Here is a 14,636-nt window from a genome sequence, read left to right on the forward strand (position 1 = left end):
GGAGACAAAGTTGCTCGTGCGCGCTCGCTCTTAAAATCAATGATTTGTCGTTATTATTGCACGCCTCATAAGCGAAGCGTTGAGGTGGGTACTACTGTCACTTCGCGCAAAACATCTGATTTTTCAAACTTAAAATGTCTTTATGTATCATACATTGCACTTGTAAGATAATACATACACACACATATTAAGAAAAAACACTATTTTTAACGTTCATGATATTTTTGATGTCATTTTTGTTATTTAAACTAGTTAAAAAACAGTTTAAAAAAGTTCTGTCTTGGACGTCCGTGTGTCTGTATGTGCGGATCCTTTTTCTTGTTAACACGATAGCGACCGAAATACTTTACTAATCGAGTCTTTTTTTTTCTCTTACGCTTGAGTATGCTCAGGAATAGAACCCTTTCATTTTTCAGGGTCTGATTCGATGTGGTTTAATTGTTATTAAATAAACAAAAATAATAATTAATAAATATTTATTAAAAAATAAAAATGTTGTGTGGTTTTATGAAACCACGGTAAAAGTGAAACTGTTCGAACGGTTCCGAACACTGCTTTGTGTAGCGCATGTCGCGTGTCGGTCGGCTGCCGAGTAGGTATACCTACTCGGCAGACGCGATACACGCGACATGCGCTACACAGACCAAAAAGTTTGAGACGATGTAATAAAAGTTTCACTTTAAAAATTATGAGGCGTGCACTTTTGGATTTTCCAAATTATTTTTTTCTTACCTGGCAATTAACTTGTACTAATTATTAATCTGTGTTATTAATTAATATTAATTATAAATGAATATTAGTAAGTTCAAGAAAATTAAATACATATTTAAAATTAATTAGATACCCATAATAATGACACAATCTACAATTACAACACCTACATTATATTAAATTTTTTAAAACTGTATTTGCTATGTCTATAGCTATATTTGATGAGATATTAAAATAATGCCTTAGCTTTGAAGAATGAAAAAATGTGATGTGCTTTTAGATCACAATGTGATGTTTAATATATTTATCCAAAACAGAGAAAAGGCTTTCAGTTGGTCTATGATTCATATTTTTTACAACTAGCAATTTATTAGTGACGTTTTTGCATCGCAGTGATCATGGCTCGTTTTTTTTGCTGAATTCATGGTCATACTGACAACCTTTTCTCTAGTGGAGACGAGAAAAATCGGTACAATCAAACAACAAAGACGAAGCTTTAACATAAACATATAGTGAGAAATCAATCGCATGAAGTACTATAAATCTCGACTGATTAGAATAAACTGTTTTGCTTCATCGTGAAGTGATATAATTTTGTGAAATCAAAATGTCAACTCCTGCCAGACGACGTCTTATGAGGGATTTTAAACGGTTTGTTATATTTTAAAGTAGTGTTTTCCTTAAGAATTTGTAAAGTTAAAGTATATAGCTATTTTCTTTTCATCAAAATTATCTTTGCCACATACATTGATTTTCTATTTTGTTCTACATATTCATGCACCAGGAATCGATTTTGATATTAATCTTTTTATTTCTGCATGTAACGTTTGTGCTATAAACAGAATAATGCGTCACCTTCGATCGCATTTATGATTCAGATATTTTGAACGAAATCAAATGTACAGTTACGAGTGTTTTCGTAACAAAAGAATTATGACCTCATTAAAAGGTTTTAGACATTAATTGTCACAAGATCTTGAAACATACAGTTTATTATAAAACAAACATATGTCTCAGTAATGAATTCATATTTTCAGCCTTCAAGAAGATCCACCAACTGGTGTTTCAGGAGCCCCAACTGATAATAATATTATGATCTGGAATGCTGTTATATTCGGACCTCATGACACTCCATTTGAGGATGGTACATTTAAATTAACTATTGAATTTACTGAAGAATATCCAAACAAACCCCCCACAGTTCGTTTTGTATCTAAAATGTTTCATCCTAATGTCTATGCTGATGGAGGTATATGTTTAGACATATTGCAAAACAGATGGAGTCCTACTTATGATGTTTCAGCAATTTTAACTTCTATACAGGTAATACAAATAAATTATTTATTATGATTACTTCATTTATATTTTTTTACAAAACAATTTAATACATCATTCAATTTCTTTTCAGTCATTATTAAGTGACCCCAACCCAAATTCTCCAGCAAATTCAATGGCTGCCCAACTTTATAAAGAGAATAGGAGAGAATATGAAAAGCGGGTCAAAGCATGTGTAGAACAATCATTTATTGATTAACAAGGCGCGCATGGGAGCTTGGGCCCCTATATCAAATAATAAAAATGCTCTACTCAATATGGGCTGAAACTGTTATTCATTGGGACAAGTGTGTAAAATAACAATTACCATTACCAAATGTACCATTACTGCTACTTTAGCCTGGGCAGGAATAATAAATATACATAATTTTTTGGTATAAGAGTTCCCATAAAATCTAAATGTTAGTAGGAATAAAATATAGCATTATGTATTTCACTTTTAATGTTTTATTCTCATTGTAGAATCATAGTAATCAATACTGCAAAATGTAACCATATAAAATAGGCAATAACTGCAAATAAATGGTATAAAAAGTAAACACCATTTCATACTTTAGATACAGGAGATAATAAATTTTATTAGAGACCTTTGTAAATCAGATTTTTAGTTAAATTTACGTTTTCATCAATCATTCTTACTGTTAATTTAATAATCTGATAAGAATTTCATTAATTAATTTTCTCATGTGTTTTAAAAATTGTTTACTTTCTCACTACTCATCATACAATATGTATTTTTTTTTTGTTACTCTCACTGATAATATATTTATAAGTAAATTGTTGGATTGCAATAAATCTATTATAACAATTTCTGAAGTCTTGAATTTTTCTTTTCAAATTGTTTTTTTATGTTTACTGAACTGAGTACAAGTGTTTTATATTGTTTACATTTACTAAATACACTCTTACTATTTATTGTCTGTATTTTAATATTTAACCTAACAACTCAAAACAAAATAACACTTTAAGCTAACACTTCAATTAAATTATAACTCATTTGATATATTTTCAATTGTTTTAATTATTTGTAATTTTCTTCGAAAACTGCACTGCCTATTTGCAATCAGTCCTTGAATCACGATAAACCAGTACTTTTGAGTTAGGTACCTCAGGAAAATGTGTCTATTAGACTGCAATAAAATAATTAGAATCTTCATTATGAATACAAATTATGGTGTTAACCTACGTACAGGTTAAATACCGTATTGAGTCAATGTGAACAAGGTTTTTAACCAAGTTAAGAAACATATTTAAGTAGGTAATCTATTTTTATTTTATTATTTTACTTGATAATATTTTATGGTTGTGCTAATTCACTAAAATGCATGCAACCTAAAATTATTATAAAAAAAAACTAGATCTCCACCCGCGGCTTCGCCCGCGTTTTCATAGAAAAACCCGCATAGTTTCTGTAGGATTGCGGGGATACGTACCAAATTCATTGTAATCGGTTCAGAAGTATTTGCGTGAAAGAGTAACAAACGTCCATCCATCCTAACCACACCTAACAAACTTTCGCATTTTTAATATTATGCAGGTTAGGATGTGTCCTGAAATAAAGAAATTTTGATTTGATATATTTTCAAAATCCAAGATCTGCGAATCGAACAAAATCAAATTATGGCTCCAAATTTGCATAAAAACACTTGAAGAATATGAATATTTGAACACTAAAATGGTATTACATTACAAGGCTGTGTCTTGCAATAAAACTATAGGATTTAAAAAAATATTTTATAAAAGAATTATTCTTACAATATACCCTTAAATGTTAAGTTAAATATTATATTGCTTTAATAAATAGATAAAAAGGTATTTTAACATGAGAATACATAACTATATTCTTAAATATAGTGCTCTCAAATAAAAGATTCACCATTTACAAAAAATTAAATAGGTATAACAGTTCATCACAAATCTGTGAGAAATCCATTAGGTAATCTTAATCTCAATTAACCTGTTTTAACTATCTTGGGAAAAAAATATTATAAAAGTCAAGGATCCAGATTCCTGTTAAAGAAAAAATTAAATAAAATCATCTAGTTTTAAGGTCCTCTTTTAGCTTAAAGTGTAAAAGCTCCATACAAACAGTAGCATCTTCTGCACTGTCATGACCATCTACAGAGTTTTGAATTATTTTTTTTAAATATTCAGAAGATAAATTTCTTAAGGCCCTTTTGTATGGAGGTCCCATTTTATGTGGAAATAATACACTTGTATCTATAACTGTGTCATGAATTAATTTAAGTGCTTTGAAATCGGATTCTAGACTATGTCCTATTAAAATTGTTTTACTATTAAACATTGTGAGTAAAGTAGCTTGCACTTCAAGTAATGTAGTTTTAACATGAGACATTTGCTCTTCTGTTATACCCGAGTACCTTGTGTTGTAATCAATAATTGGATGAAGTGGTTTTATTAGCGTTTCATATATTACTTTACATGAGGAATTGATAACTGTCACTCGAGTCAAGTCCAAGCCTTGAGTTGTATAACACATTTCACAATCTAAAGAATAAACACCGTAATCATCCATCTCTTTTTCTGGAGGAAGAGTTTTTACATATCCTTTCAGATTTTCAAAATCTACATATTCATACACATGACTTTCAGCAATGCAGCACCCATCTGAAGTTCCATCTTGGCTACAGCATTGATATCGAACTTCACCCCTTACTCTATATTTATTATTGGGATGATATATACATTCTTCTTTAACAGAAGGAAATCCCTTTTTATTCACTGTATAATCTTTCTTACACCTACAACAAGTTCTGATAAAGCCTTTTGGTGGTTTTTGTTTATTTTGTCCATATATAATTGCCCTGCCCTTTTCACCATTTTCATGGGGACGTGGAAAGCCATTTTCCCTTAGCTGCTCTTCTGTCAGAATCCATTTTTTAATATTATTGTAAAGTTTGGCTCCAGTATATTGTGCTCTGTCGTCATATGTTTTTTTACTTCTACTTTCAATACTCCATGATCCAGCAGAGTTTGATTTCTCCATAGCATTTGGCATTTTTTGTAATGTAGCACAATCCATTCCTGATTTCTTTACACCATTGCATTCCAGTATTTCTTTCTTTAACCTACTTATAGCAAGTACAGCAGAATTTTTATAAATTGGTACTGTACTGCATTTTTTACTGCTTGTCAATTCTTCATGTTGGGCTCTTGCATAAGCATCTACAGATGATAAATATATTTTTAGAGTTTGATCTATCATTAAGTTCAAATAAGTAGATCGTATGTTTGCAGGAATCTTGGATCCTAAGGGTTCTAAAACACCTGGTCTATCTATAAACTTGTCATTAGGGACATGTGCAACCCTTTGTACCCCCTTTTTAACAGTTTGTATCGAAGTAAAACTTGTAGAAGGTTGACTGATAGGCTTTGTTACATTATTACTAGTCATTGTTTTCTTAGCTGTTAATAATGTTGATGCATATGGTACATGAGCTATGCGAATTTTTGAACTTGTTGGAGTTGAGAATTGTAATGAGCTTTCTGGTTTAGAAATTATATTACTAACCGGAATATTTTTTTGCTCCTGTTCATTTTTAGACACATGAAATTGTTTCACTTTGGATAATCTTTCAGCCATTGCTTGCGCTGCATTAAGTTTGAAATCCGGTTTAACTGGAGCCCTAGCCAAAACCTTTATATTCTTATCTACTGTTCTGGAAATTCTCTTTTTTGTTGGTATGTATTCTTCACTTTCTGCAGGTGCTTCTTGTTTACAATTTTCTTGGTCATTTTTTGGTTTTGATTCCGGTACATATTCCTCAAAAATTCTTTTACATTCTTCTGCTATTGTTTCTTCGTCTGACTCAGACATTACTTCAGATTCTAATAGCTCCAAGCCATCACAATGATCATTATCATTTTCTGATATACTTCTAGAAGCAGATTTTTCTCTTTTCTTTCTTTTACTATTATCTTTATTTTCTTTGGATCTTTTATGAGATTTGTGGTGTTTTTCTGACTTTTTTGTGTCTTCTTTGCTTTCCTTTGAGGATTTAATATCTTTTTCATTATGCCTTGAAGAACTCTTTGAATGTTTTGATCTCTTATCGGATGATGAAGATTTTGAATGATGTTCAGATGATTTGGAACTAGAATGTGATTTTTTATTTGATTTATCTTCTTTCTTTATCTTTTCCTTGCTTTTATCTGAATGAGAGCTTTTGTGACTTGATTTACGGCCTGTATCTTTGTACTTTTTATCTTGTTTATCGTTTTGCTTTGAATCTTTTTGTTTTGAATCCTTTTCACCTGACTTTATTTTGTCATTTTTATGAGTATTTAATTTACTTACATTTTCTCTATTTTTATCACTTTTATTTTCTTTACAATCATTAGGTTTTTCTTTTGGTTTAGCTTCATCTTTTGTATTTTCTTCATCTAAAATTTGATCTAATATATCAAACTCAGGTCCTAAATCATCAAAGCCATTCAGGTCATTAGAAATTTTTTGTTTTTTGAGATCTGGTTCTTCTTCATCACTTGAAAAACATGGAACTAATGACTTAGGTGTAGGTTGATATTTAATTACAGGTAATTCAACATTTTTGGTCACATTTGTAGGTTTATATTCTATTATTTTACTTTTAGTTGTATATTTATCTGATGGAACATAGTTATGTTTATTTGAAGATGTGTTTGTGTTGTTAGTTTCATTAGGTAAGTATTCTTGAATTTTGGCTTCAGTCCCTGGTTTGTATTTTTCATTTGATTCTACAGTACCTTTTGGGGTATAGGGGTCTAACTGTGCAGATTCAGATCCAGGCGTATACTGAATAACCGGGGCGACATATAATTTAGAACCATTTGTGTCAATTGGTCTTTTAATTTGTAACGCAGCTGGTTTTCGTGGAGTGTATGGTACGGGAATATGTCTCCGCTTTTTCTCAACAGCTTCTTCTGCTTCTAATTCGTTATTAATTTTATTTAATTCTGATATTGGCGTTGGACTATATGTAGCTTTTACGGGCAATTGATGTATACTATCTAATACTCCGTCCGTTGTCTTTTGGGAAGTGGAGGGTAACAGAGACGAATCATTCTGTCGTAAAACTTTTTGAACTGCTGCCGAAACTAATTTCTGAAGTATTTCTCCGCTTTCAATGCCGTCACCATTAACATTTTGAGGATCTTTTTTAACATGACGAAAATGACAGTAGGGTCTCTCACAAAGACCGGTGTCATAAAAAGGACAATTAATACCCTTAAAATAACCTGTCGATGGAAGCATATTAAGTTAGAATACCAACCTAAATAGTATTATTTCTTTATTTTTTACACTACAAAATTCTGAATTATTAACTGTCAAAAACTGAGTGAGAAATAAACATCAAACAATATCACAGGTAATAAGAAAATATAGACTATATTTCCATTATCCACAGATATTGTAAAACATATCATTAATAAAAAATATATATTCTATGGTCATAACTGACATAAAAAAATTATACTCTAACTAGATTTCCGCCCGCGGCTTCGCCCGCGTGTGCAAAGGAAAACCGGCATAGTTCCCGTTCCCGTGGGATTTCCGGGATAAAAACTATCCTATGTGTTAATCCAAGTTACCCTCAACATCCATACATCCTTACAAACTTTCGTCTTTATAATATATAGGTATTAGATTAGATTAATTAAAATATATGCGGGTAAAATTGTGGGGCATAGTTATTATTCGATAAGGATGCCAACCGTACTCTAAAAATTCTAAGAAAGAGTATATAGTCCTTATTATGTAGCCGTTCTGTATAATATAAAGGACTAATAAAGTACCAGCCAGCCAGCGCGTTGGCGAACCGCAAATCTGTGGCGGCATAAAAAATAATGTCATATTTTTAATTTTTTACACTTTAACTGCACAGACTTTAAAGAAATAGGATTTGTATCATAGAAATATCCTAAGGTTCCACAGTTGCAAATTTATACAGAGTAACTTGCAGCAGGTACAATATTAAAGAATATTTATTTATTATTATTTATTTATTGTGTGTTTTTATCTTAATAATAAAGCTCATCGATGTTTTATAGTGTACACTGTACATAGTGCTAAAAAAACAACGAAAATTAATTCTGTAAAAAGACCTTGACATTATAAAAAAATATTATTAGTCTAAACAGTAGGACTAATAAAAAAACAGGTTGTAAATGGTTGTAATATAATTCAATAAGTACCATTTTGTTTTATTCGCGTGATGAATTAGTTTTGTATCAACATTGTAGTTATTGTTATAAAATATTACCTATATGTACCTATAAGCTATACAACATTTCGTTCGAAGCGATATTATATGTATCGGTTATGAAATGGGCACTAAATCGTGTCATGGTTATGCAGTTGCAAAATTTATGTCGCAGTTGCTTAAAGTAAGGATTGTAAGTCTCTGTAACACTGAGCAAATGTTTTAGAGAGGATTAAATTTATTTTTGCTCTAGATTAGTAAAACTATGGAATTATTTCTTATATTTTTACACTATATACCAACTTCCTTTCAGAATTTGTCAAAAGTTGTGACAGACACTATTGATAAAATCGTCAGTGTACTGGAATATTTATATCCCGATTTTGGAGTTTGAGCTATAATTTCAACAATTTCAAGACAATGATAGAAGAGGTTGTGAATGATTATGCTGCATATTTTAAGCTGGACTTGACAAGCAATTTTCAAACAATACAAGATGTAATTGATAATATGATAACAAGACTGGAAGAATTGACTAGTGTTTTGCAGATGATAAAAATAAAAAATAATGATTGCTGCTCAACTGTTACAAATGATATTAGTAAATACCGAAATGAGATAACTGTGCTTACTAAAAAAGTTGTAACATTAAGTGAAGTTATAAATAAATTACAAAGCAATGTCGAGATATTGGAAAGGAAAGTTGAAAAGGCAGAAAACGATTTTGGTATTAACTATGACAATAAATTGAAGAGTTTATTCAGGCCATTTCTCAAAAGAAAAGACACATCTCCTACTGAAGCACAATCGGCTGCAGTAGAAAGTTTAACTATATCCAGTGTCTCAGATTATTTTGAAACAAGTAACAGGTAGTATATGCATTTGGATACAATGAGAAACATAATATATTTTCAGATATTTTTTATTATTAATAAGAAACTTATAAGTACTAAAATTTGGTGTTTTTAATTTGTATTTTACTGGGTTCCAGTAGATCCAAATCCTCCATCACCTCTATTTGTTTCCGATAATACTCCAACTTCTTCTAACTTAGGATAGTAAATTCTTTCACATATTAGTTGAGCTATTCTATCTCCCTTCTTCACAACAAAATCTTGATCAGAATGATTGAATAAAACCACACCAACATTACCACGATAATCCTCATCAATAACACCAGCTAAAAAATAACAAAATAAATTAGGGCCTTGCAAGAAAAAAAAAGGAATGAATACATAAATATAATCATCAACATCATTATTTATACCAGCCTTTGCAAATATTAAAACTTAATTATGTAGTGTATGTATCACATAAAATCTTAAAAATTTGAATAAATAACACTTGTACATTGGTCCATTAGAAATCACTACTCCTTTTTGAAATCTGACCTTAGTCCAAACTCCAACACAATACTGATTGCTACATTATAGATGCTATGCTATAGATAGCTGCAAAGTTATTGATTTTACATTTAAATGAAATAATAAATTCTTCTGCTTCTATCCTCCTAATGTTAATCTTGTATGTTTGTTAGTTACTCCTTCACCCAAAAACTGCTGTCAAGAAATTTGGCACACACATAGAGGGTAACTTTGATTAACACATAGAATAGTTTTTATCCCGAAAATCCCAAGGGAACATAAACTATTTGGGTTTTTCTTTGACTATGCGGGCAGAAAGCTAGTGAACAAAATGAGTAATATACTAAGCAATCCAAACAAAACAAATTCATAACATAAGCTTTTTTTGTCTCATTCCAGACACATGTATTTAGGTGATAATCTAACACATTGACAAAAGCTAATCTACTAATATCATAAAGCTGAAGAGTTTGTTTGTTTTAACGCGCTAATCTCAGGAACTACTGGTCCAATTTGAAAAATTATTTCGGTGTTAGAAACCATTTATCGAGAAAGGCTATAGGCTATAAATCATGATGCTAAGACCAACTCAGGGGCAGAGCAAGGCGGGTGAAACTGTGGAGCACAGCTATATTTTGATATAAGTCTGTGTAATACTGACCTCCTACATCAATGAAATTTTTAACAGCTAAACCAGAACGAGGTGCTACTCGTCCATAACATTCTGATGGAAGTTCAATTTGCAAGTCTGTTTTAACTAACTCTTTACCTCTTGCTGGAACTATGTAATCATAGGCACTGTAACAAGATTAAGAGTATGTAAGTTTTTAAGAATAGTATTTGCCTTAAATACTTTTAATTATAAAAAAGAATATAGAATTTGATTAAGAGTAGTATAAATTGGCAACTGTGCAATAGAATGGTGCATCATGAAACTATAGGTTTTAAAGTCATTTGAAATATTGCATCTTAACGTTATCCTTAAATAATATTTAGGAAATCACTAGTTAAGAAAAAGTAAGTAATTTATTGCAGCTTCTGATTACAAAATGGAATAACCACGTCTTTGTATTAGCAAAGTTTTTTTATTTAAGTATTAAGTTTGGATACAAAGATAAGACATACACAATTCGTCTTTCCTTTGATTGAAAGCATGAGCAAGAAAACAAAAGAATGTATTTTATAATAATAAAATTGGCTGGAGTGTAGCAGAAATAGAAAATTAACTTCATTAGCACTAGTAACATACCTTTTTAAGTCGTAACCAGCTGCTTTTTCAGAACCTTTAACAGGAGGGAAAGCATTTTCCGTTAAACGTGTGAATTTTAAAATTACTTCTGGATTAGATGACATCCTTCTAAATCCAAATAGTATATTTTGTAAAATATTGGAAAACTTTTTAACTGACGAATAATGGATAAATTGAAAATAACAACTTTGCTTGATGTTATTTGCACAAACCCACAAAACGTTGTAGTAGACTGAATACTGATAATGGAATGTATTAAGTACACAGAGTAAGTAATATGAAATATAGATGAACCTGAACGTAGCCGTTAAAGTGAATTTAGTTAACTCAACAGTCAAATCTGTAATCCTGCTATCCAAATTCGCAATCCCAAAATCACAAATGACTTGTTATATAAAAAAGTACTCTGTGGACTTGTTATTGAAATGGCGCGAAAATATTAAATGACGTTCTAACTTCTAGTGTCCACAGACTACAGAGAACAGACAGAAGAAGTAGTATTGCCACTTGCCACACCAATGATTCGAGGCGTATTAGCTGTAGTACATAGAGCTTACATAGAGTTTACACGGTAGAGCTCACAGAACAGTAAAGTAGAGCTAGAGTCCCCGCCAGGCGCCAGTAGCCTATTTATTTATTTATTTATTTATTTAATTATTTATTGCACACACAAAGGAAATAGAGACACATAAAGTACAGGTAAGAGGAAAACAAAGTGTACAAACGGTGGCCTTATTATTACCTATGTTAATACTGCAATTATTAATATTTTGTATATAATTTATTATTATTTATTTTATATATAACTAGCGGTCCGCCCCGGCTTCGCCCGTGGTACATAATTACGTTTTCTCTACATAAGAACCATCCTCGTACTTCAAGGAATAGGTATAATAAAAAAATAATTATCGAAATCGGTTCAGCCGTTCTCGAGTTTTGCGCTTACCAACACATTTTGCGATTCATTTTTATATAAAAGATATTTTTTTATTACGTTAATACTGCAATTAATTAAAAAAAAAATGTTTTTTTTTAATTAATTAAAAATATCCTGTCCAGGATTTTCCCCGTCAACCCATTTAATACACTAAATCTTCTTCTCATATAAATAATTATGAATCGCAAAATGTGTTGGTAAGCGCATAACTCGAGAACGGCTGAACCGATTTCGATAATTCTTTTTTTATTATATTCCTTGAAGTACGAGGATAGTTTTTATGTATAGAAAACGTAAATATGTACCACGGGCGAAGCCGGGGCGGACCGCTAGTCTATACTAATATTATAAAGCTGAAGAGTTTGTTTGTTTGATTGTTTGTTTGTTTGTTTGTTTGAACGCGCTAATCTCGGGAACTACTGGTCCGATTTGAAAAATTCTTTCGGTGTTAGATAGCCCATTTATCGAGAAAGGCTATAGACTATATATAATCACGTTAAGACCAACAGGAGCTGAGCAATGCGGGTGAAACCGCGGGGAACAGCTAGTTTATTATAAAATTGGTCTCATTCTATTATCACGCCGTTGCATTTCGACTTATATTCTGATCTTAGACCAATAAGTGTAACAAATATGAAATAACCTATATACTTAAAACATTACCTCTAGATTACTATAATTATTAAAAAATAATATAAGTAATAAAGTTATTACTAGTTATTACTTATCTTTTACGGGAATGATGTTGATGGATTGCTCATGTTGATGGAATTCCACGTATCTCGATAACTTTAGGCTATGCTATATAATATCATTACGCTAAGACCAACAGGAGCGGATTTATTAAAGTGAAACTTTTATTACATCGTCTCAAACCTTTTGGTCTGTGTAGCGCATGTCGCGTGTATCGCGGCTGCCGAGTAGGTATACTATCGTTCGGAACCGTTCGAACAGTTTCACTTTTACCGTGGTTTCATAAAACCACACAACATTTTTTTTCTATATAACCGTTTTCGCATCTCTGCAACGTATCTCCAACTCATGGGAAATTATAGTAAAATGATATTGGCATCATTATTTAACCTCGTAACGCCCAGGCTATTTTTACCAAACATTGGCTTGCAGCCCAAGTACCTTTTAAAAGGTTCACATGGTGCGGACCCGGAGGTGATGAAATCTAAAAAAAGTGCCTTATTATTTCCGTATGAGCGTGGGATTTTTTCTGCATGTAAATGTATGTCAGTGGAAGGTTTTGAGACACTAAATAACCCCAAATTCGTTATTCTTTATTTAGGCATATGGGCTTTAATGTATTACAAAACCCGATTTCGCAAAATTAGTATTTTTTAAATTATTGATTAGCGGTAGACAATAAAGGGTTTATTTTATATTACAAAAAACAATGAACATAAATATTTGGATTAATACATGTCTTCCAAAATTTTAATGACCAAAAAGATATCTCACACTAACAATCTGAGAAAAAAATATCAATTTTTGAACAATATGATCATTATTTTCTGTACTTATTATTTTTAAAGGCTAGTTTATCACGTGTTTTAGGATTTCTATCAGAAGAAATCCACTTCCAACAGATGACAGAAGCAAAAATTAGCAAGTTTCTAAATTGGACCCAAAAACACTATATAATAGCAACCCATATACCTTTTAAAATCAGAATGATAGTAGGTAAATTGATATATTTCTATAGAAATTTTAAATAATTTCGCAAATAAGAGTTGGTTTTTAATAAAAAAATATTATTTTCAGATTCTTCAGAACTGGAAGAGCTTTCTTGGTTTTGGTTTATATGTTGTAATCCTCATCTCCAAATAGTTCATACTTTTCTATATCTGACTGATTTAATACTTCTGAAGCTTCTTCGATTTGCTCATCTCTCATTGGGTTACCTGAAAAGGATAGGTACTAAAATATTCTGTAACAGACTAAATAATTTACTTTATATTATGAAGGAGAAAACGGTCTAAATCATAAGTTTCAAAGGCAAATCAAATTGATTAGTGGTTTATTCCCTTATACCTTTTAAAATCCAATAATATGTTAATACTCTTATACCTTCTAAAAGGTATCCAGATTTTACGAGGTTATTTTACACGCATATTCTTTATTTTCGCGTAAATCTAAATGTAATTATAATATTTACTTATTTGTCAACAAGCAGAGTAAGATACTCTCAGTTAAAAACCTAAGATTGCATCAATAATCATGGATTGAACTTACCACGTCCTCTAGTCAGTCAAGATCACAGGTCAAGATGGCCAGACTTTTCGCCGGAAATTACATATATTTTATTTTTCTATTGGCACTATTGCTTAACCATAGACAAAAACATACTTTCCAGTAGCCGGATAAAAAACAGTAATTAGATTTGGCGCGTAATTTAAAATGTTACGGCGTTTTCAAATCAGATACTGTCAGATACCTTTAAAAAGGTACCGTGGGCGTTTATGTCATAAAGTTGGATAACAGCTTGGGCCGGTACCACTATCGAGCTGCATGCCTTTTAATAGGTATCTGGGCGTTACGAGGTTAAGCGCCAACAAAAGACGTTGCACCATGGTGCAAAAAACTGTTCGAGTGAGAGCTTTCTTGTTTCCAACTTGTCTCTTTCTAAGTAGGTGACCATGGCTTAACTAAATAAGGCACAAATTGCTCGAAAAGCGAGCTAGTAAATATCCGCTACATATTATATTGATGATACGCTCCTTAATTCAATGAATGCAAAAATAAATTAAAACGTAGTGTAAGTATTTTTATTTTATTTAACTGTATAGCAGTAATAGAAATATATCATCTTTGAAAATTTCAACTGTCTA

The 14,636-nt window shown here is 31.2% G+C and overlaps 3 protein-coding genes across 3 annotated transcripts; 1 reads left to right on the forward strand and 2 right to left on the reverse strand.

Annotated features, from left to right (window-relative positions):
• Positions 1–1,083: 1,083 nt before the first annotated feature.
• Positions 1,084–2,961, forward strand: Ubc6 (ubiquitin conjugating enzyme 6). Its single transcript, XM_089708243.1, has 3 exons — positions 1,084–1,362; positions 1,749–2,034; positions 2,120–2,961. The coding sequence occupies exons 1-3, from the start codon at positions 1,319–1,321 to the stop codon at positions 2,243–2,245; spliced, it is 456 nt and encodes a 151-aa protein (XP_089564369.1). The 5' UTR covers positions 1,084–1,318; the 3' UTR covers positions 2,246–2,961.
• Positions 2,962–3,767: 806 nt separating this feature from the next.
• LOC149479466 (uncharacterized) lies at positions 3,768–7,372 on the reverse strand. The gene has a single exon (XM_089708242.1). The coding sequence runs from the start codon at positions 7,298–7,300 to the stop codon at positions 4,082–4,084; it is 3,219 nt and encodes a 1,072-aa protein (XP_089564368.1). The 5' UTR covers positions 7,301–7,372; the 3' UTR covers positions 3,768–4,081.
• Positions 7,373–9,155: 1,783 nt separating this feature from the next.
• dUTPase (Deoxyuridine triphosphatase) lies at positions 9,156–11,286 on the reverse strand. Its single transcript, XM_089708204.1, has 3 exons — positions 10,863–11,286; positions 10,275–10,411; positions 9,156–9,429 (listed from the first exon to the last, which is right to left on the reverse strand). The coding sequence occupies exons 1-3, from the start codon at positions 10,964–10,966 to the stop codon at positions 9,227–9,229; spliced, it is 444 nt and encodes a 147-aa protein (XP_089564330.1). The 5' UTR covers positions 10,967–11,286; the 3' UTR covers positions 9,156–9,226.
• Positions 11,287–14,636: the final 3,350 nt, after the last annotated feature.

The sequence above is a fragment of the Colias philodice genome, chromosome 20 (assembly GCF_061535455.1).
Source record: "Colias philodice isolate Cphi_HAF_F1 chromosome 20, ilColPhil1 Martin Lab GWU primary, whole genome shotgun sequence".
Lineage (NCBI taxonomy): Eukaryota > Metazoa > Arthropoda > Insecta > Lepidoptera > Pieridae > Colias > Colias philodice.

Excerpts from the sequence above, each read along its gene's own strand:
- dUTPase (XM_089708204.1), bottom strand. The coding sequence starts at position 10,966 with ATGTCATCTAATCCAGAAGTAATTTTAAAATTCACACGTTTAACGGAA. Across the intron at positions 10,412-10,862 it reads GCTGGTTACGACTTAAAAAG|TGCCTATGATTACATAGTTC; the intron begins GTATGTTACTAG and ends ATCTTGTTACAG. Across the intron at positions 9,430-10,274 it reads AAATTTCATTGATGTAGGAG|CTGGTGTTATTGATGAGGAT; the intron begins GTCAGTATTACA and ends GTTATTTTTTAG.
- Ubc6 (XM_089708243.1), top strand. The coding sequence starts at position 1,319 with ATGTCAACTCCTGCCAGACGACGTCTTATGAGGGATTTTAAACG. Across the intron at positions 1,363-1,748 it reads CTTATGAGGGATTTTAAACG|CCTTCAAGAAGATCCACCAA; the intron begins GTTTGTTATATT and ends TCATATTTTCAG. Across the intron at positions 2,035-2,119 it reads CAATTTTAACTTCTATACAG|TCATTATTAAGTGACCCCAA; the intron begins GTAATACAAATA and ends ATTTCTTTTCAG.
- LOC149479466 (XM_089708242.1), bottom strand. The coding sequence starts at position 7,300 with ATGCTTCCATCGACAGGTTATTTTAAGGGTATTAATTGTCCTTTTTAT.